This window comes from Diadema antillarum, unplaced genomic scaffold, assembly GCF_040938485.1.
Source record: "Diadema antillarum isolate AM-2024a unplaced genomic scaffold, OU_Dant_1.0 seq00001990_RagTag, whole genome shotgun sequence".
Lineage (NCBI taxonomy): Eukaryota > Metazoa > Echinodermata > Echinoidea > Diadematoida > Diadematidae > Diadema > Diadema antillarum.
Genome location: NW_027272646.1, coordinates 166725 through 190104, shown reverse-complemented (window position 1 = coordinate 190104; position 23380 = coordinate 166725). Strand labels below are relative to the sequence as shown.

Here is a 23380-nt window from a genome sequence, read left to right as displayed (position 1 = left end):
TAAATTATTCACAGCTCTACCAAAATTTGACCAGGCATTCTCAAGTAGAAGATGAAAATGTACAATAAAGGCCCAATTTTTTTTAAAGATTCCTTAATTTGGGGGGATTGGGGCCCCCTGGGGCCCTCTGGGTGGGGCATGGTGCCCATTTTGATAAATTGAGATCCTGACCCCCTAGGGATGCTACCTGCCAAGTTTGACAAAAATCCATCATGAGGTTTTCAGGAAGAAGATGAAAATGTACAATTCAGGCCCCCATTTGGACCCTTCCAACCACCCCCCCCCCCCCCCCTACCCAAGAGGGGCACCCCTGGATCTCTTATGAACAAACTTGAAACTACAGTCATTAATGTACTCACTCATAGTATTATCTCAGCTCTATAACTTCTGATTCTAGAGAAGATTTATAAAGATTCCTTCATTTGGGGGGTTTGGGACCCCTGGGGGCCCCCTGGGTGGGGCATGGCGCCCATTTTAACAAATTGAGATCCTAACCCCCTAGGGATGCTACCTGCCAAGTTTGGTGAAAATGGGTCATGGGGTTCTCAAGAAGACGATAAAAATGTACAATTTAGGCCCCATTAGGACCCCTCCTCACCCCCTCCCCTGGGTCCCAAGGGGGGCACCCCTGATTCTGCCATGAACAAACTTGAAACTACAGTCATCAATGTACTAACTCATAGTATTAACTAAGCACTATCACTTCTGGTTCTAGAGAAGAAGATTTTTGCAGAATCCTTAATTTTGGGGGGCTTGGGCCCCCTGAGGGCCCCCTGGGTGGGGCATGGTGCCCATTTTAACAAATTGAGTTCCTAACCCCCTAGGGATGCTACCTGCCAAGTTTGGTGAAAATGGGTCATGGGGTTCTCAAGAAGAAGATGAAAATGTACAATTTAGGCCCCATTAGAACCCTTCCCCACCCCCCTCCCCTGGGTCCCAAGGGGGGCACCCCTGATTCTGCCATGAACAAACTTGAAACTACAGTCATCAATGTACTAACTCATAGTATTAACTAAGCACTATCACTTCTGGTTCTAGAGAAGAAGATTTTTACAGATTCCTTAATTTTGGGGGGTTTGGGCCCCCCTGGGGGCCCCCTGGGTGGGGCATAGTGCCCATTTTAACAAATTGAGTTCCTAACCCCCTAGGGATGCTACCTGCCAAGTTTGATGAAAATCGGTCTTGGGGTTTTCAAGAAGAAGATGAAAATGTAAAAAGTTTACGCACGACGCACGACGGACGACGGACGACGGACGACGGACGACGCACGACGCACGACGGACGCCGGACGAAGGGCGATCGCAATAGCTCACTTGAGCCTTTGGCTCAGGTGAGCTAAAAACCTTTTCAAAGCCAACAGAACCTCTTTACCTGGTACATGATGTAGCGGGTGCCATGAACAATAGGCCAGAGTACCAATGTATTCAAATTTATGGATATATATTTGTATTTCTTCTTGAAGACTGGGAACAAATTTGTTCCAGCCACATCAACTGTGTATACCGAAGCATTTCAATACTTGGAATTCCACTTGCATTAATGAGTCGTTGCTGTCTTGGAAAAGGTTTGCTGGGCTCTCTGATTGTCATGGGAACAACCTCTGTAGTCGAGGTATGCATGAAATTTGAGTATGTCGAGTAAAGCTGGTATGCTGCTTCACCGGATTGGGACAAAGTTGATTGAGTCTGAATTCTCAACGCCTAGTACAGGGCACTCTCATTTAATTAACAAAACAAACAAACAAACAAACAAACATAGTTGTAACAAAATTTCATTATGAAGTAAATACTCGGGTCCATAAATTACTATTGTGGAAGCCTATGATGATGCAAAAAATTCCATTCGATTAAAAGGAAATTTCAAACGAAAAATCAGGAGGACTTCATTATAACTGGAATTGCCTGGACTGCTGAGATCTTGTGCTAGTGTGTTTGTCTGCCTTGCAGCCTGGTTTACCACTTAGAGGGGAAATCCAGTCCAAATATAAGTTAGCCTGTTAAAAAAGAGTAAAATATTACAAGTTCAACAGTGTAAATTTGGTCGAAATCGGATGAAAAGTAAGGAAGTTACGACATTTTGAAGTTGTGCTATTTTTGGGGGAAACAGTTTTTTAACAGTCAATATGAATATGCAAATGGCAAAGTGAGCATGTCATTCCCTCACAACTTACTATATAGTTTGTACATAAAATTTTGAAATTTCCAGTTTTTCATTCACACGCAATTATGCCCGAAGCTCAAATCCTCGTGTATATATATATAGCTGATCATTATTCTGAAGTTATTCAACCAGGAATAACATCATGTTTCAGACTTCAATGACAGAAACATTGAATTTTCGTCATTTTTTTTTGTACACGATCAATGGAAAATTGTGAGGGTACAGTACGACATGGTTAGCTCACTCATTTGCATATTCATATCCACTTTACAGGAACTGTTTTGCAGAAATTAGCAAAGCTTCAAAATGTCATAACTTCCTTATTTTTCATCCAATTTCAGCCAAAGTTTTACCGTTGAACTCATAAGATTCTACTCTTTTTTTTTATCAGACTAACTTATATTTGGACTGGATTTATGATTGCTTGGCTGGAAAGGGTCTGGTTTTCTGATCGTTGCAAACCAGTTTTACAATGCAAGAGCAACCACTGGCAGAGCTTGCATAACATCATACAGTGCACTCCCGTTATAGCGAACATGGTTACAACAAAATTCCGGTTACAACGAAATCAAAATTCAGGCCACAACGTTACCCACACTATTTATTTTTATTGTTTATTTGTTCGGTTGTAACGAAATTTTGATATAATGAAAGAAAACTGCCGGTCCCGAGGACTTTGTTATAACGGGAGTCCACTGTAATACTTTGTACTCTGTAATGATCATTCCTAGCGACCAGTGAAATATAATTTGTTACAGTGTAATTTTGTTTTGTCGAGGTTAGATAAATGATAAACTTTGGGACAATAAAGAGCAATTACTTTGTTACAATGAGTTTGTTTCTATGCCCTGTTGTTTGTACCATCCATTGATGATTGAAATGTTTGAGCTTCAACCAATCCAAAATTAATATCAGCAATTTTCATTGTATTGAAAGTGAATACACCATACAACCACAAGAGACAAAAACAAAACAAAACTTTTTTCCCCTCCCTATATGAACAGGAAATACAGCACAAACAGAAATGATGACACATTTATAGGACCAAGTTTAGTAATGGACATGTGTTCCAAGCTATTGCCCACATTAATTCAAACTACAAAGTCGACATGAACAATACCTCCCCAAAATCTGGCGATTTAAAGTAATTTCAAGTGATATGGAAGTTGACATGATAACAAAAGAAAAGAAAGGAAAATTTTGCATGTTTTCATAGTGCCAACTTACATGATTTGCTGACTTATGCAATGTCGACTTAACGCAAGGTTTACTGTAGTCTACTGTACCTTGTGGTTGACACATATCAATATACAAGTAATTTCATCCCATTTCAATGGCTTGCCACAACACATGCAACAATGTGAAAAAAAAAAAAAAGACTCTGGGTTTGTGGTATAACTTTTCATGCATCCAATAGCTCCTTATTAATAAAAGAGAAAGAGCCTAAATGAGTCCTAAAGATTAGGATTTTCAATTGGCTTGGCTTTCTAAACCCTACTTTCATCTGGGGTAGATGACTTCTTCACCGGTGTACCCATCTTGATATTCCTCCCTTTGTCCGTATGGAATTTTATGTCTTGGTTATTTCCACCAAGTATGTGATTACACAAATGCGCACAAATTATGCTGGGAAAACGTAGAAACATGGCAGCATTTCACTCTTCTTTCCTCTCCAGATGTTTTGGTGACTATCCATGTGACATTAGATCGCGTGAGGAAAACTTTTCAGTCCCTGGAAATGACTTGATAAATTATTTGTGGTTCTTATTTGTCTTTTGTCTTTTTTTTTTTTTTGGCTTTGTATTTTTACGGCGGGATTGGAGATGGCTGTGCTTTGTTTCTCTCATACTGCATGTACTAAAAGTTTCTCTACATTGAGCAATTTTGTGCGCTCCTGGTAAGCCTAACATAGACACAAACAGTGATGCAACGACAAGAGTAGTGCAGCATCACTTGCATACTGTTTCTTCACACACACGCAAGACCCCCCGAAGGGATGCAAGTTGTAATAAAGGTGACGGCCAATGCTGTACAGAATATTACACGTCGGTCTCGAGTCTTTTCTCGTCCAGTTAACACTGTAGGACGAGGGGACTGAGACAGTACAAAAAAAAAACAATAAACAAAAATCGCTGATAAACAATCACACCTCGCCATATCGTCATTGGCATGAGTTTATGACCGCGAGGATTGCAAAAAATTACGCTGAGATGTCTTGTCTTCGGCATTGCAAATATGCTAACAAAAATATTCCACATAGATGATGTACGGTCCACAATATATAACTACATTGTACGTCAAAGACTGAAAGAAACGCATGTCATAGGCACATAGTAAAACGAATGTATATCATTTGCATGTCCCAAACATATTTCACAAAGTAAAGAGTGGCCAACGTATAATGTCTTCTGAACTTACCAGCGCTTACGACAACCTCGAGCAAACGTCCACAGACAAACTTCCACAAGAAACATTGATATTTGCACTTCCATTTCCCTCGCACGTTTGGCAATTTATCACACCCACTCCGATAACAGAATGCCTCCAGGCATTCACAACATACCACCTCGTATCTGATAAGGCTTTATTACTCGTATCAATCGTTGATCGCAGCCTACCATGGCTATGTGCTGGTACAAACCGAACTGAACCTGCAGCCATGTCACACTTTTGGATACATGCAATACCCTGAGATGCAGTGTACTTGCTGAGGAAACGTGCCCCCCTCCCTGCAAATGTTTGGCATCTGGTGGGGTAGAGAACAGCTTCCGAGCCCCGCCCTGCTGCTACAGGGATCCATCCGCCTCCATCACCATTGCTGACTCCTGTCCCTCCGCCTCGCAGCTGCTGCCCGCCACCCCGACCTCAATGGAGCGTGCCTCCTCCTTGCCCAGATCCTCGACGAAGCGGTCCAGGTCTGTGGCTTCCATCATATCCTGGTGCTGCTCCTCAGCAAGGCTGGGCTCCTCCATTCTGGTCTGCGGGGGTGACAGGGCAGCGGACGAGGAGGTAGTGGAGGATGATGATGATGACGACGATGAGCAAACGGCAGGAGCTTGTTTAGTTCCCGACACATCGCCTGTCTTGCTCAGACCACTGGACGACGGAGGGAGGGTGAAGTCCTGGTGTGATCCTGCATGCATAGTGGAGGTAGACAAATGAAATAACGAGAATGCTAGCCAAAATAAATTTCTTGTTGCCATAGCAATACATCATCTGCACCCTGAATGAAGATGGCTACAAGATCCTATAAAAGTTCTGCCAGAGGCAAGAGTTAACTAAAAGTTCCCCCATACCTCCTCCACAACAAACAAACATAAAAAAAAATACAATTACAATAGCGAAACATAAGAACATTCTTCCTAAAAATGTCAGTTTTATTTGCCACTTACGATTTTGTTTTCATAAATTTTCAAATGTATCACACATTCATTAAAAGGAAACTTGTCTCACCCATTACTGTAAAGCTATATGTATAATATATCTATATAGACTTTTAGTATACATCTGCTTCCACATGACAATACCAAAAGAATTTCAGAGGCAGCGAGACAACTCTCGTTGGCTGTTAAGTGTGAACGCACCTTTCCTGGTATAGAAGAGAATGTACACGCTGGCTGTGTCCTGTTCGGTCGGCTCTTGCTGCAATATTGTCTCGTCGTTGCAATACTGCCACTGACCTGTCCACGGATTCTTCACAAAGGATGTGTAATGTCCAGCATTCACACCTTCAGAAAAATAATAATAAAAAAAAATATGGAAATAGGAAAAATTAATGTGCATCATCATTTTGCCACTTGGTGAAATCACAATACGGGGCATAGTTCCCTACCAGAGGTACATTTTCTGCCATACTGTAGACAATATTACATGACTGCTTGATTGAATTACTGTATACGCTATAATTTTCGCGTACATAAATTTTCGCGAATTGCCGCTGTCACACATTTTCGCAAGTGGTTAAATTCGCGATTGGGGGACCAGAGAAAATATGAAGTGGCAAAGAAAGTGTGAATTTTCAACTTACTAGCAAATAAGAATGATACTAGTTATACACTGCATGAAAAAAACTTACCAAACTCTGCGATCTAGTAAGTTAGAATTCAACATTTTTAAAGTGGTTAAGTCCATCGCGCTAGATTTCTGACGAGTGGTCCCCTTGCGATAATGGATTGGCTCTCTACAGTATTCGTAAGTAGACGTGGACGTGCGTAAACAAGCTTAGCCAGTATGGTCTGTTCGGTAAGCCGTGACATGGTATACTAGTACTGAAATGTTCGTATCATTAAGGCAAGGGATTCATTTTGGAAGGTAATATTTTCGCGTGTTGTTAATTTCGCGAATAGCTCCCGACTCGCGAAATTCGCAAAAATAAAACCCACGCGAAATATATAGCGTATACAGTATACTGTACATAGGTCAAACGTACCGAGTATTGATTCTTGACAGATACAGAGTACAGGCAACTTCTGCTATAATACAGTCCTCTGGACTGGCAGTTTTCTTTTATTCTAATATCAAATTTTGTTATAGCCAAACAGAAAAAAAATATATAAAGACATATGGATGATCATTTTGGGACCTGAATTTTTACTTTGTTGTAACAAGGACTTTGTTATAACCATGTTGATTATAATGGGAGTGTACTGTAGTTTGAAGTCATTTCCATCACAAATCCCCAGCTCTTTCCTCCAGTACGAACTTAATCCATTTGTGTGTTCCCTTATCATTGCTTTTCCACAGCTGAAAATAACCTTTCAGTCACCCTAAAAATGAAAAGCATTCATAGATTATGTGTCTGATCCAAAGGTACTGATAGTATCTGTACGGCTCACATTCTATCATCAGCAGTTTACATTATGTTAATCAGGCATTCATTACATCACCATGGGGTGGGGTATAATGCCGGTGCTTTGGTAAGAATGGCCTTCACTCAAGAATCAAGTCTGACTTGCCTAAACTCTGTTTTGTTTCCAGTGTCTACTACATCAAAATGGTACACATTTTTGACATCAAGGTGGGCGCACGGGAATAAGAAAAAAATTTGAAAAACACCCCAGACACTCACCGGAGTATTGAGGGTGTTGTGATTTATCCTTACAAAAGTAGAGAACAAGGAAAAAAAAAAAAATCAGTGAAGAAGACAGTGTGCGCACTTGAAGGTTGATACGGCTGTCTTTACCCGAGTTCCCCATATTACCTAAAGGTTATGGAAAGAGTATAGTAGCTCAGGCTGTATTTAATGTCATGTCAACATGGGTCCAAAGGTCTTTGACACTCGGAGGTCTTACTCTAGGCCTACTCTAGAGGTCTTACCTCCAAAATGACAGACTGCACTCTGAAGATCATAGACCAGCTCCTCATCGATGTCGGAGACGTTCATGTAGTCCCTTACATCGATGTCCTCAATGGGGAAGAGGACTTTGTTGTCCAGTTTGGTACTCATTGCTTGGTGAAACACAAATCTATATGGGGGGGGGGGGGTAAAAGGAAACAATTCCAATCAAATCAGGCTTTCAGTGTTGAATCTCACACAAGTGGACTTTTTTGCGTATTCCAGTGTGTAATTTTTATGAGCATAACATATGACAGTAGTTTTGGGAAAATATCTCAAAACCCTTACATCACTAAGTGTCCAGTGTTGTTAGAATAAAGAGAGTGGCTCAATTCAATACAAGTTGGTCTAGCTTTGTTGGCTCAGCTATGATGTTCAAATGGATAAAAAGAATCAAGCATACAACAATTTTACCAATTTTTCTATCACAATTAAGATATCTATGAAAATTATCACCATTCTCATGGACAATACCACAGCAATCTATTCTCACTCTACAGTCTTTGGAAAGCATGTTGCATATGGCAAAATCAGCATATTCATAGATATTCACTATTTTGGAGCATTCAGCATATTTTCTAAACTACATTTTTTTCTAGCATAATCATTACAAATATTAGAGACATTAAGTAGCACAAAGAACCATACAGCTCTGACTTTTCAAAATGGAATCAATTTCAGAACAATGCATTACAGGTACATGCATAAAAAATATGATTTCAGTCAATAATTTGTTGGAAGTGTCATGATTCTTGAATTTGATAGATATTCACATTCAAAAATCAAGAAACCCGTACAAAAATACTTTCAGCAGAACTTGATTCCTGCCCATCCAAAACGATCATTTTGTCGGACAAACCTTTTGAGGTAGACGATAAGGGTGTCTGGAAAACGGCACACTGAGATTGTCTTGCTGGCACGCTGCGGCTTCTTGCACTTTGGACAAAACCAGGGGTTGTGCTCGTCTAATGTCTCACTGAAGTTCATGGAAAGAAAGAGCATATCAACATAAATCTAAACAAAACACAATGTACACTCTTTCACTGTCGCCAACATTCACACAATGAACTCAAGAAGGTTCCAAAACGCAATCATTGAGGTAACATGAATGACATATCTTGATGGTTGTTCATCCCTTTTGAAAAGGTCACAAAATTTTGCATACGTCAGGAAATCCTGCATGGTTGAATAATCAACATCACGTACATAATTTTACAGCAATACAACTCAGAGATTTTAAAAGATATAAAAAACTAGCTCCATGTCATTCGAGAATACCCTCCCTTTTGTAACAACAGTAATGATTGGATTTTTTGGGGGGGTCCAAATAGATTTACTGGAAATTTACAGTTATATTCATTCCTCCACCATTACAAAGAAGTTTCCAGTTTTATCATTCTGAGAAAAGATCTGAATTACCAACCTCTACAATATACCAGCTTATGAAAGGAATCTAATTTTCAGGGCTGCAAAAGGGACACACAAACTGTAGTACGTAAAAACGATTCACAACTCCGGGTTACGAAAGTATGTACACACAAGCAAATAATTTCCCCTATTTCAGGGCTTCTAACATTTGCACTCTAAAATCAGGGATGTTCAAAAGGGCAATCGGTGAGATTATTTCCCTGTGAAAAGTATCTCAACATGCTATAATAATTCTAAAATCAGGAAGCATCTCGTATTCTCTTTTTAGGAAATGAAGAATTCTTAAAAATTTCAGGGAGCCTTACACAGAACCCAGGAGATTTGGTGGCTTTGGAGTCTTTGCTAATCCTATACACCGCCTACATCATTTTCAGCACATTATGAATGTACACGTTAGAAATTGCACCTCAAAACAAATAACTACACTGTTAGCACACAGTGCAGACTACACGATCTAAGTAAGAGAAGACGGTCATGAGTTCTACAACTTGTGGACATTGGCTATTCCTCAAAGAATCTCCTGACAGTCATGTGAAAGCAATGATATTTATTCACCTATACTTTTCCTGCGACAGCAACTGCAAATACGTGTGTACAACTACTCAATGAATCTTCAGGAAAAGTAAGCCCCACTTGCATATTTAATAAGAAATATTTAAAAACACTAATTGTTTTTCACTGATGAACAGCCAACACCGTGTTTTGAATAGCAATCAATTTAACAGCAAACACACTTTACTGTTATTTTTGCCCTATCAAATCTTTATGCCTCGTGCGTACCTCTGCGAGAAGGCCTGGAAGCAGTCCCTGAGCGTGATCGGGTCGTTGCCTATGAAGTCGCCCACCGACTGATTGTCGCACACCCGGCCTGCCGACTCCACCAGGGCGTGGTGGAGATTGTGGTAGACTACGGTCAGGTGGTCATCTGAGCTCAGCGTGATGTCCACCTCCCGCACCAGCTGGCAGCCACGGCAGTGCAGCTCAAAGCTGCAGCGGCTGCAGCTGAAACCCTAGAGGGCGCAATGACACCAAAAACAATTATTAAAGAACTCGCAACTTGTGAGGCATTCTTGGTTAATGACAATTTTCTTTTTTTTTCATTCTGACAGGGGTACCGGTAGCCAGAAGGATGCATGAATTGTCATTGGCCCACTTGCCGGACCATTTAAGCAAAATACCGCTCTCCAAGTAATCTAAAAACAAGCAGAAGCAGCAGCAAAGAAAACAGTGAACATGACCAAGAACAGAAAACAAATATGCCAGCAAACAGGGAGCAACACAAAAACAAGTAGAGAATATCAGAAAAATGTAACACACTAAAGTTTTCAAAGTGATCGTCTGTGAGGAAGTACATTCCTTCCTTTCAAAACAGATATATGAAAAAAGAAATAGACAAGGAGCAAGAATCTCAACCTGCTTCCTGTAATGCTGACCAACATTTGAAAATACTAAAGAAATAAAAAAAAAAATATAAAACATGATATAAAGATACAGATACATAATAAAAACCAAACAAACAACTATATGATAAATTCATTTGCTGCTGATATTTCAACACTAACTGCAACTTTGTAGTAATTACATAAACATCTTGCATTCTTACACATGTGCACATCAATATCAAAGTGCCTCTTCCTGTCTACATTCTAAACTCATACCTGTGAATCTGTGAGCACCAGCGAGAAGGGCGCCCTCACCGGCATGAGGCTCTCCACCTGGCAGAAGAGCTCCTCCCCGCTAACCTCGTTGAGTGTGTACAGCACCCGCGGGTGGCCGAAAAGGTCCGACTGTGGACCGGAAGAAGACAAGTTATGGGTAAGCATCTGCCATGGTTACACAACATTTGCTCCTGCGACAATTGCTCTGGTCTGATTTTCCCCAAGGACTTAGGGTTGGGGTATTAGGTTTAGTTTGATCTGAGGATTAGGATTAGAGTTAGGGTTATGTTTGAGGGTGGAATTTATGTTTGCCTTAGCATGCAAGTATTTCATGGGAGCAATTGTCGTAGGAGCAAATGTCATGGAACCATCTGCCACTGCAGTTAGAAGAAATAATCTGGAAAGGGTCTGAGTAGGAACAGGACATGGAAGAGTTGAAGTTTTAGTGTCTGCCATCGTGGTTAGAAGAGACGATTTTGAAAAGTTCAGACTGCATACACGAGGTAGACGAGTTGAGGATTATTGTCTACCATTGTGGAACGAAGAAGCACTGTGAGAGAGTCCGGACAGGGGACAAGAAGACAGAAAGTGTGGATGACATCGCTCAACAATTGCAAAAGTGGTAAAGAGACCTCATGATGAGAAGCCGAGAAGCGTTTTCTCATGGGTGTATTTGGCATCCATCCCCTCTGTCTGGATGTAAGGTCATTTCCATGACATCCACAAATCTCCTTGACTTCATTATCTGTGAAACACAGGTCTCATTTTTCCCCTTTGGTCATCTCTTTCAAAAATTATTGCATGTGCTTAGAAATGTCAGCATTAAGCACTATTTAGGTGTTATTTACTATTATTACTATTATCATTATCATCATCATCATCATCATCATCATCATCATCATCATCATCATCATCATCATCATCATCATCATTATAATTATAATTATTATTATTATCATTATTTTTGCACAAGAGCCATCTACAAATATTTGTGCTCCTGCTTCCTTGCATATTGCTGCTGGGGTGACAAGACCTTGTATCTCAAATTTTGGTGAAAATGACTTAATGATCAATGGTCAGATAATCAGTCCAGTGATGTCCTGTCCAAATTCTAGCTGTCTTACCCCAAAAATGAAGCCACCCTGGCATGTCAAAGGAAAGGCTATCCCATTTGATATAGCGCTTTGGCTGCCATGTTTTTTTGCTCTCTTGAACATTTGACATTTTGTGGATACGAGGTCTTGTCACCCCCAGCGACAATATGCTTTTTTTATTCACAAGTTTTCATTGCGCCAGCCATAACAATCAAGTACATCAGAAATTGTCATGTAATTGCTCAGTTGAAATTAAACTTGTCAGCCATTCATCATTTAAAATTCACATGAAAGATATGGCATCACAGTTCACTGATAAGAATCCCAGTGTTTCACAGCATCACCCTTTCCCCCAATTTTTTACCTTTACCACACCATCTTCCTCCAAATCATTCCTGAAAGTGACAGAGAGAAGCAAGACTCTCTTCATCATGTTGGGCGCCGATGCTCCCGCTGCCATGGCGACGTAGTCGGTCATCGGGTCAATCTCTTGCCGACATACCTGATGGGGACATAAGAATCACAAAAGCTGTGTCATTTATATGTGAAAATGACACAACTTCTATTCTATTTCACATGAAACATCTTCAATCACATGACATCATCAATTGAGAGAATGATTCCACACCATTTACAAGTTGTCCTTGATGAATAGAGCAAAATCAAACAGAATAGGAGAGGATTCATCAAAATCTGACTTAACCCTAACTATGCCGGGGGGGCCTCCGAGGCCCCCCCCCCCCCCTCGACGTTCCGCGCAATGTATTGTGACAAAATTGGTATAGAGACACCCCTCTCAAGATAATGGACCAACCCAGGGTGTGCAGTGTGTGTGCACATGAAAGTGTGTACGGGGTATAGACGATGTCAAGGGACACACGCAGCGGGTACAAAGGTCTAAGTGCAAGAGGTATAAAAGGACCCTGCTCGGAGAGGGAAGAGTTAGATAGATAGTTGGAGAGTTAGAGTCAGAGTAGTAGATAGTGAAAGTAGATAGCCAGCGAGCTGTAGGGAGAAGGGCTCTGCCCTGGGGTGTAGATAGAGCTGTTTGGGAGATATGTTTTCCAAACTTTCTCGTGGCTTGGCTTGCTATCGCACACATTGCTTGTATCTTTGCTTGTAATACCGCCTTCTCGGAGGACGACTGCACAGGCTCTGCTTAATAAACACACAGTAACGGTATGTTGTTCTCCATGACTCAGTCTTTGATGTCAACTTTGTAGTTGTAAGCACTGTCGCTGATTGTCTGCTGTGCGATGTTTGTGACGGGTGTTTATGGTTAGTGATGTGCGGAGTGGAGAGTGAAGGTGCGCTTGTAATGTGCAAGATCACAATATATTTTTGTGAAAACGAGCCTACAATCAACCCCGTAAGGCCAAAATTCGCTACAGTATCGCAATCGCAAAAAGCTATCGCCGCGACGTTTCATGACTTTTTTCTTTTGAGTCTCCGCATTTTTTGACACCAAATTTGCGACGCCCGGGCGCGTGGTTCCGAAGTTACGCATAAATATGTACATGCATGTCAGACCAAAAATTGCTCAAAAACGTGAATTCGTGTACAATTTCAATGCAAACTGTGCTTACAGGCAAATCTAATAAAAGCATGATTATTTTGGTGTTTTATTGATTAAAATCAATGAATAACATATTTTTTTCTGATATCACAATCTTTTTTATCACATTTGCTAAGGACACTAAAAAGAATACTTACACAAAAAAATGTGCCTGTTTTGAGCTTTATTTTGTGATTTATACCACATTATTATGCATAAATTAGCATAATTTAGCATAAGTGATAATATTTTTTAAAAATCAACTTCAAAGTATTTTAGATTACATCATATGCAATGTGTGTGCCAATTTTCGTCGCGATCGCCCGGTCGACGGCCGAGATCTGGGGGGGGGGGGGGGCCTGGGAGGCCCCCCCCCCCCCCCAGAAATTGAAACTGGCAGAAGTGATGATGTCATTTCAAGTCTCTAAATGAAGTGTACATAAATCTTTGCTTAATTTCCTTTTTCACCAAGAAATTGTATGAATTGTATCCTTCATATCTAATCATTGTAGTCTTGTAATAACCTAGTAATGATCACCTTCAGGGGGAAAGAGGTTGCATGTTGCTAAATCATTAAAGATAAACATAACAAACCGATGGGTAAATTACGAGGTGATGACATCGTCATTCTTGGGGAAGCCATCGCCAACATGCTGAAAACTTTTTGTTTTACTTCATCATTGGCCTCCAGGGCTCCGTTTCATAAAACTTGTTATCTGTGACAACTGCCACATTTCTATGACAAATTTGCTCTCAGCCAATCAGATGCAATGATTTCAGTTGCTTGTAACAACTATCACAACTTGCCACTGATAACAAGTTTTATGAAACCGGGCCCAGATTCTTATTGTTGGCTATACTACAATTGTATATCATGCTTAAATGTTTATGCAAATTTTGCCCATTTCAAGCTTTTCATGTGACGTTCACACTTACCGGGCAGCTGACAGCTTGGTCGCCATAATGTTTGACCGCCCTCTGTGGTGGTGAAAATAAAAGGGTAGAAGCAATTATGGCAACAAACTAAACATGGCTCTGACCTTTGACAATGCCTGGTAGAGTACATAAATGCATAACCAGAATAAATCATCATATGGAAGCAAACTGAAATGAAAGCCTCACATGAAACATATTGAAGTTTCAGCATAGCAGCATACCTAGATATGTAGGCCCATTCTCATCATGAAATACTGCTGAACTGAAATTTATGACATTGCACCTTTTTGTTCACAATGCGATGATAAATCCTCGTGTTACAGCATTTGCTACTGCTACACCGAAATTTCCAACATTGCGCCTTTTTGTTCACACTGCCATGATAAATCCTAGTGTTACAGCATTTGAGAAAAAAAGGGCAAGATTTTTGCTAATTTGCCACAAGGAAGATGATTGTGCGACCGGACCAAGCTAAATTACCTCCATACAGATTGCACAGAGTACACCGCCGCACGGAGCGTGGGTGAGAAGCTGGTGCGGGGGAAGCTCCTCCAGACAGATGGCGCAGGACTTCCAGGACGGCATGGCGGCCGCGGGGCTGTTGGCCGGAGCGGACTCTGACGGCGGCTCATTGGTCACCCAAGGTACGGAGTCGGCCTGGCTGCCCGCCCACAGCTCGATCCCGCTGGATGAGCCCTGCATGACCTGCATGCTGGACGATCTGTTGGTGGAGGGCTCTGCCGTGCTGTCTGCTGGTGTACCTTCCAAGATTCCTTCATGTTCGTTAGTGTTGCTGCTCTCTGAAGCGTCGAAGTACGAGATATGCGAGAAGACATCGCCCGAGTACGGCCTCCCTTCCCCGCCGTAGCCCTGGTCGAGACCCGACGTGGAGGTGATATCGGACGGCTGGTCAACCCCGATGGCGCTGAAAGTGTCTCCAGCCGACGTCGTTGTGACCTCGATGTCCCACGAGCTCGTCACTGGATCCAGGCTCGGCGCGGTCGCATCGCCCATGTGGGTTATCACATCGTCGCTCTGCGAGCTCATGTTGCTGTGGTCGTTCAGGTAGAGGTCAAAGTTCGACTGAGAGTTCCCGCACTGTCCCGATTCCCCCTGTTCGGGGCAGAGACTGCTGTACAGCTGCTCTCTTGCATTTGCATTTACCTCAAAAGCATACAGTAGACGGTAGCAGTCATTGACATAGCGTAGTTGGATTCCATCCTCCTGCAGGACCAGTGGGGAAAAATATATAAAACTCGAATGCCACTTACTGAAATCTCTCCTAAGACTAACACAATCTTACCCTGACTGAATTAACCCCGAAATCTAAAACTTGAAGAGGTGACATAAAGGCCACGCTAGGTAAAAATCATAGGAATGTTAAACAAATAATACCAAAATTATGACTACGTGAATTATGTAACAGGATTTTGCAACCACGCATGCAGAATGACATTTCATGGAACATTGTTTTATAGTCTTGAACTGTTTGCAGGCGGTGCATCCGAAGCACGCGCTCATTGGGATGTATGTGTGTGCACTGTTACGTCATTAGCTGTCAGACAGGGTACACTTTCTTCTTTGTTGTGTATGCCCACCAGTGACCCTAACTTTGGGAACTGTAACTTCTACAATTTTGGCCACCGGTGCATACGGACAAGAAAACTTCGCGATGTTTTGCCAACATGACCGCCGCTACAGAGAATGATTCTGTTCCCTGTTACCGTGGATACACTAACGCACCAAAAACTTGGAGACGTGGTGATCGAGGACCTCTGCCACGATGATGTCTTTGTCGTCCTCTTTCGACAGGCCCGAGACGATAGCTTTCAGGGAGAGACGGAGCTCCCTGACCGAGTCGAACCTGTTGAGGGTCACCAGGTGTCTGGTCGGCAGCAGGCCCTGGCTGGAGATGACCGTAACAACTGCAGGTGGTGGGGGTGGGGCATTCAAGATGAAGGGTAGAAAATAAAGACTGATAATCTTCTTTACATTTTAGCATTTGAAATGACAAGTGTAACTTTTCAAATTTTGAATATTTCACCTGCACAAAATCTACTGGATTCAAAGGTTTCATATCATATACCTTAACAGAATTTTGATATTACGATATATACTAGAGAGTAGGAGAAAAATATTATATGTGGGGCATGAAACAAACTTCAAACTGTTTACTGGCCACCTGTCTACAATGGCCACCTGATCTATGTGGCCATTAAAAATTCCCAGAAGAGAAATCTTGTGTAAAAAATTTTGTGTTGTGTACAGCGGCCATATGATTTGTTTCTCAGTGGGCAATATTTCACTTTACATTGTAGCCACAGATTCCATATTTTGCTTCTCTTTTTGTCATTATTGTCGTTAGTTAGGGCAAGTCTGGTTGCTGCGCTTGACCGGTCACCATACTTAGGCGCGTTTGTATTCATACTCACTGAGTTGTTGGTCCATGGCACGTGGGAGAGGCACAGAGAGGTACATGAATGGCTCAAACATGATGGAAACATGACCACACACTGCACACACAACCTGTAGAGGGAAAAACAAAACACCTCCAAATGTCTGAACGGAGAAAGAAAGAGGAAGACTTCAACCAAAGAAGGAGTGGTCTCTAGTGCTCAGAATCATTTATGCTCCCTGATGCAATCAGATAACTAATGCTGCGAGGATTGAAATTGTTACATTCCGTGCAGTGACGTCATATCAGGTAATATAATTCCAGAATTAGACCAGCTGCCGATGGGGCTAAAATGAAACAATGCGGATTTATCGAGATAATATACTAAGTAATCTAACAAATATTGCCTTCTCTCTCATCGTAATATAACACTTGACAGTCAGTCCTCTTGGGAATTGTATTTTCCCCTTGAAGCAATATTTCATTCAGTGCTCTGCACTGAAGGAATACATAATCTCTTGGGGAAAATATAACTCCAGCAGGGATGTCACATGTTATATTGCACCTCTAAAAGGGCAAATATCTGTGGGTATACTCACAGTGCTCTTGAATTGGCCCTGGAATGTATCGACGACAACCGACCGGTTGTTCCTCAGGTGTCTATCCCACTCCTCCTCCCCTTCCCGGTCCTCCCTACGCCGGCATTTCTCCTCGAATGTGGAGTCCACTTTCATCCTGTCCTCAAGGTCTTCCTTGACCAGATACTGCTGGTTGTTGGGTAGGAAGCCACCCCGTCCGAGCTTGCCGTCCAGGCTCGCCTTGTCAAGAGTGTCCACTCGGGGGCTGGCCAAGATCTTCTCATTGTCAAACATAAACTGTTTCCTACTGTGCGTCTCTGGCTCCAACGTTTCCGGCTCGTATTTGTGAAACATCACCTGCGGCTTTATGCTGGTGGTGCTGTCCGCCGGCCCTTCGAGCTCCGCAAGCTTGTTGGTCATCTTCTCCGCAAAGATGTTCACGGACTTGGGGTCGTCTAGCGTGCACGACGTGACGTAGTCGTGGAACTTCATGGGCGACAGTCCGTTGGTCTCCTTGCACGTGGATTCGTAGAGTTTGGCAATCTGGTCCGGGTTGAGGTCCATCTTCATGCGCTTGATCGGATCCGGTTCATCGCTGCTCACTTCGCCGCTCTCCTTGGCCGACTTCTCCTGGTTGTTCGCCTCGGTTCGCAGATTGGCCTTGCTCTTTTTGGCCGCCAGGACATTGCTCTTCTTGGGCTTCCCCACAGACCGAACGGAGGAGTCGCTCGGTAGGTCCATCAGGTTTCGAATGGAAGACAGGATTGGCGCTTTCTCTTTCTTTGGAAACTTGTCACTGCTGTCACTCACAGACGGGGATATCTGCAGAGCAAAAGAGAGAATGTTTAACTAACTCCAAGTTAAACCCTAGAGTGATCCATTCATAATTTAGTCTATTTGTACAATATGCATCTGCGATGACTTATGTTATGATACGCAACATGTAACAAACCTGACAATTACAAATGAGATAACAATGAGACAGATCTGAAAGTAGTGATACATGGTTCAAAATGTGGTGGACAATGCGGTCAGAAATATATACCAGACCACATAATTGGAAAGCATGATCACTGTCCATATGCTACTGGTTGGAGATCTGTCACTCATCATTATTCATTCAATATCATGATAAGGGAGAATTTAAAGTTTTCCTTGAACATATTTGTGATTTGAGGAATCAGTACCACTACCAGTGTGAATTACAGCCCTTTATCTTGGTGTTCCATTGCCGAAACATACAACTCAAACATACAACTGCATTGACAAAGTTGGCACTGTTCCCACATTATGACAACTATCAGACATTTATACACCCTAAATCTTCACAGGCTCTGAACAATTTTTTTTTTTTTTTAACAACCAAGTTAAAGATACCCTCCCAATGGGGTAAGCAAGATTACCCCGACCCCCCCCCCCTAAAAAAAAAATAAGGGGGGATTCTCAGCCATCTTTGCTGGGTAAACAAACATGGAGCAAGTTTGTATACAGTACCTCTTCCCCTTGCAGCATGTTAGTGTTGAGAATCTTGACATCTTTCATATAGAACTCTTCGATGCTGGGCAGCTTGGCCGCCTCCCCTCCGTCCTCCCCGCTTCTCCTCCTTTCCTCGCCTGACCCGTCCGCCTCCCTCGAGACATCACCCTCCCCGTGGCCCGCCGTCTGGCTGCTGACCGAGCTCTCCGCCTCCTCCTCCTCGTCCACCTGCATCTTGTCGCGCCGGTTGTTCTGGTGGCTCGAGGGTGTCTCCTCCTTGCCCGAGTCGATGTCCAGGGCCTCCAGCTCGCTGAGCTTGGACGTGGACGCTTCGGAGGCGTAGTGGGAGTCGCTGGACTCCTCCGAGTAGTCGGTGGCCGGTGAGTGACCCTTGGCTGGACGCTTCGCCTGATTTAACTCCTCGTGGAGGGTATCCAGCAGCAATGCCAGGAATTCTTGACCATCATGCTGCGGCCATAGTCAATGACAGGGGAAAGATCATTCATGTTTGGTCATATAAGTCATATATTTTGTTTTATTTCATTTTGTTTATACTATAACAGCTCTTGTTCTTTGGGCTTTCTATACATGAAATAAAATCACAGTCAGGTGAAATGTGATGGAGACGCATTTTGAGAGCTAAGAGAGATAAAAGGATGCAATTTCTCAGCACTAGCTTCTTTGGCTTATCAGATTGATGAGTAAACAATGTGACATCAATTTATCTTAGGGAGATTTTAAAATTCTGAAGGATTAACCCACTCCAGATGGTTTCATAAGGCTGATTCCTTACAAACTCACCTGCCTAAAAACTTGAATTGCGATGCAAGACAAATGAGAACTTATGAAGTGGTATAGCCAAACACATGACATAACTTTGGGTTGGAAAAGTGAGAATGGACAAGACATTCCAAAGATTTTTTTTTTTCATTGTTTTTGCTTTTGCTTTATCTTTTTGTTTTTGTTGTTTTTTTCCTAGTCAAATGCCCTCAACCTTACTTGTCTGAAATCCTTGAACTGGGGATGTATGAAGCCCATAGTGTCCTTGAAGGAGCCCGGATGAAGCACGCTGAAGTCTCCGCTCCACGTCTTCTGCAGGAGCTCGGCGAAGTGATAGGCCATGCCCTCCTCCGGCAGTGCCTCGTGGTCCAGGAGGTGCAGGGCCAGGCGGGGGTGGTGGATCAGGCACTGCAGCCCCGAGTTCATGAAACAGGTATTACCCATGTTCCGCAGTCCGCACATACCCCGCACGGCATTCGGGTCTGGGAGGCAGAAGGGCGTTAATGACACAGCAGTGACATGACTGAACTCCATTTCAGAGGATTTTTTCCACAGATTGAAAACCACTGGATTCTTGTCTCACATGTAGCTTTTAGATCATTTTGTATGGTCCAGGTTATAGCCGAGTTGATACTTTTCTCTTTGATCATTAAAGTCAATCTAAACCTTAGATTTCCATATGAGGTTTGTGCATTACCAGACCATTTTTAAGCGAAGGTTTAGAGTGATCCAGGATCCAGGATCACTTATCTCTGTAGACACTCAATCACTACATCCCCTGAAACAAACAGATGTTTTGATATCAAATGAATTTTATTTATTTATCTATTTAATTATTTATCTATTTATTTATCTATTATCTATTTATCTATTTGTTTATTCATTTATTCATTTATCAGTTAGTTATTTATTTATTTAGTTAGTTAATTAAATAGTAATATATTTCTTACGTATAAGCATCTTGTTGTCGGTGGTTCTGAATACTTAAAAAACGTATTCCATGGTAATGACAACTCCCTTTACCCAAGAATTATGCTAAGTACATACCTTTTGTATCAGATCCTTTTACAGCAGTTGAATCATCATCATTGGCCATGAATGCCGCTGGCAAGGTGCTGGAAGCTTGAACTACAGAGTTTGGAAAAAGGTTGCATCATTATGTCTTCCATTGAGACAATCTAATCACATCAAATACTGACCCATATTCTTTCTCATCCAGCATGCACCTATCCCACTAATCAATTACTTATTTATCTGCTAGTAACATATTTCATTCTTCTTGTACTAATCTCTGTTCCACTCTTTCATTTATTTTAATACGTAATCATTTTTCATTTATGCACTCACTAACTTTTTAGTTTGTGATCTCCTGCTCTTTCATGGGACAACTTTGTTCAAACACAATTATCCTACACATGGATTTACTTTCCCTGCATGATTATCTATTCAAAATAGATAAAGAAAGAGGATTTTCATTACAAAGGTATGAGGTATTCATAGCAACAAGATCTATAATCACATATTGTCTGCTCTTATATCAGTGAAAAAGCTTCCACGTCAATAATATGTAAAACATTTGTATCACACTTGCTATAATGGAAATCATTCAATCCAAGCCTTTCATGCATATCATTACAAACATCATGTCTCAAACAAATACCAGAGCAGCTTAATGTCCTCATGGTTGCTGTGTAAATCAAGTTTTCCAGGTTTCCTTCAAATATGTCTCAGCAGTTACCGTGTAAGGGGGATAGCATTTCTAAACTTGACTATAAACTCTGACTGGAGTTATGACTTAATGTAAATTTTATGTGTGCCAATAAGTTTTTAAGCCATAATCTTGAAAAGCACATTTGTATGAAGTTGAATCAATGTACACGCTACTAACAAAAACATTAGAATATGATGAGGGTACTGCAGCTCAGTCATTTCCTGCTGAACTCAAATGACATGCTTTCACAGTTGTATAAGATCAGAGAAGACAACGATATTGTGCGACTTACACCCTTCTAAACTGTTGCCAGCCTCCAACCCCTGGGGAAGAAAAGGCCCATAGAGTGGAGGCGGGGTGTAGGGGACCAATTCCATGCTGGAGTGCTGGTTAGTGCCGAGGTCCTCTGTCCAACCTAGTTCTGTTTGGCTAACTGTTGTAGTCGTTGTGCAAGAATCAACCTGGATTTGTATGAATATACAAGAGAGGGCTCTATCATGTCCATGCATCATCTCCTGCTTGTGAAACATAAAACATGCAGACGCAAATGTACACATACATATGGATTAAAAAGAATATGACTGATAAATATCATTTTCAATTCAACATCAACTTCACTTCAAACTTTCTTATATATTTTTTTTTCCAACAGAATATGCATAGTAATGATTTAAATTGGACCTAAATTGGATTAAAATGGGACATTAAGATTGTTGTGCTGTTGAAAGTGGGCAAAGGAAATGAATGATAAGATACAATGGTGTACTAAAAAGGTAAACTTGGAAAATGAAACAAAAGGTTTACAAAATAGCAAGTGCACGCTTCCAATATAGAGAAAAGATAATGAAAGCAAGAAAAGAAGAGAAACTTGTATTATACAGGAAAGCAAGGGAGAGATATGTTTGAAAAGAAAAGCGGAAAGCAAAGAAGAATTAAAGATTGAAAACAAAAAAAGCACTAGGATGAATATTATAGAATGAGAGATGAATTAAAACTAGATGAGTACAAAGATGAACGGAAAGGAAGAATTGGGTCTAGGATCAAAAAAGGATAGAACATCAGAATCGAACATAAGAAAATGATTTTGGAGAGGAAAGAAAGGAAAGGTAGATGGAGAGAAAGACAACCCATGAAGGAAACAAAGAAAAATTAGGCAGAAAGATTGAATATGAAATTGAGAAAGTTACACAAGAGGAAACCCACAAAGAAATGATTAATAGGAAGGAAATGGAAAGTTTATAGGAATAGAGTTCTACCTGAAAATGAAAGAAAAAGACAGATCTATGGGGCTGCACACAAGCGCGCTAAACCGCTTTGTATAGAAGCCACAACCGCTACCACAAGACTTGGCTGAGGAAAAGGGAAAAATCAAATTTTGGCTTTTTAAAGACTCCATAGAAAAAGCAGCTGTGATCGTTACATTCAGATCAAAAGATCGACCCCATACTGAATGCACTGAACGTATTTGTACTGTGCCAATTGCTTGTGTTCAGAGCAGCATTCCAAGCGATTGAGATTTTCTGACACTTGTAACGTTAAAGGAGTTAAAACTCAATTCTATTTGACTTTGGACTGTAGAAAACACTCCGTGTCGTGTCTCTCTCTACTCTCAGTTGCCATTATTTTAGGTCACCGAATATTCAAAATTTAGCGCAAGTTTGTAGACATGTTTAGAAATCATTTATTAAAATGGGTCAGAGGTGCGAAAGTACTCTAGCAACAATTTCTGCTATCTGCATCTCTGCATAGCAGAGGATGATGACTGCAGCATGCAGCTGCATAACCGACCGACAGCGCTACTGAGCTTCCGGCTCAGCCGAGTTGGTACTCGGCTCAGCTCAGTTTTGTACGGTAAGGTTTAAATCACAAGTGCCATTCATCCATCCATTGGCAATTGCCCATCGCATAGCATAGGAAAAAGCACGAACGAGCGGCGCGGCGGAGAGTCTTTCTCTACAACAGTCATTGACCATTGTATTTGTACCATGTCTACCTGGTGGTTCACCATACCGTGTTAAAATCAATCGATAGTGTCACCCAGATTTGCGGGAGAATCAACATCAAATTACAGAGTAATCATGTCCACTCTATTACAAGTTATACAGTCGCTCCGAATTATAAAAGCTGCATACGTTGAAAGATTTAACCTTTGTTTACAAATAAAAGTTCAGCGTTTGTCACTCACCATTTCCGCCATGATAACACCATGAATCTCAACCTCGTCCCATCTATTACGGAATAGAAAAGATTGCTGTAAAAGATATTTATTATGTA

At 41.5% G+C, this 23380-nt stretch overlaps 1 protein-coding gene across 1 annotated transcript; it reads right to left on the bottom strand.

Annotated features, from left to right (window-relative positions):
* Positions 1–4734: 4734 nt before the first annotated feature.
* Positions 4735–23312, bottom strand: LOC139713509 (uncharacterized). Its single transcript, XM_071625236.1, has 17 exons — positions 23292–23312; positions 21399–21567; positions 20443–20523; positions 19615–19877; positions 18634–19083; positions 17161–17961; positions 16599–16692; positions 15910–16091; positions 14647–15390; positions 14167–14208; positions 12040–12177; positions 10582–10710; positions 9704–9933; positions 8355–8471; positions 7477–7625; positions 5745–5888; positions 4735–5293 (listed from the first exon to the last, which is right to left on the bottom strand). Exons 1-17 carry the CDS (start codon positions 23301–23303, stop codon positions 4947–4949), a joined length of 4092 nt encoding a protein of 1363 aa, XP_071481337.1. The 5' UTR covers positions 23304–23312; the 3' UTR covers positions 4735–4946.
* Positions 23313–23380: the final 68 nt, after the last annotated feature.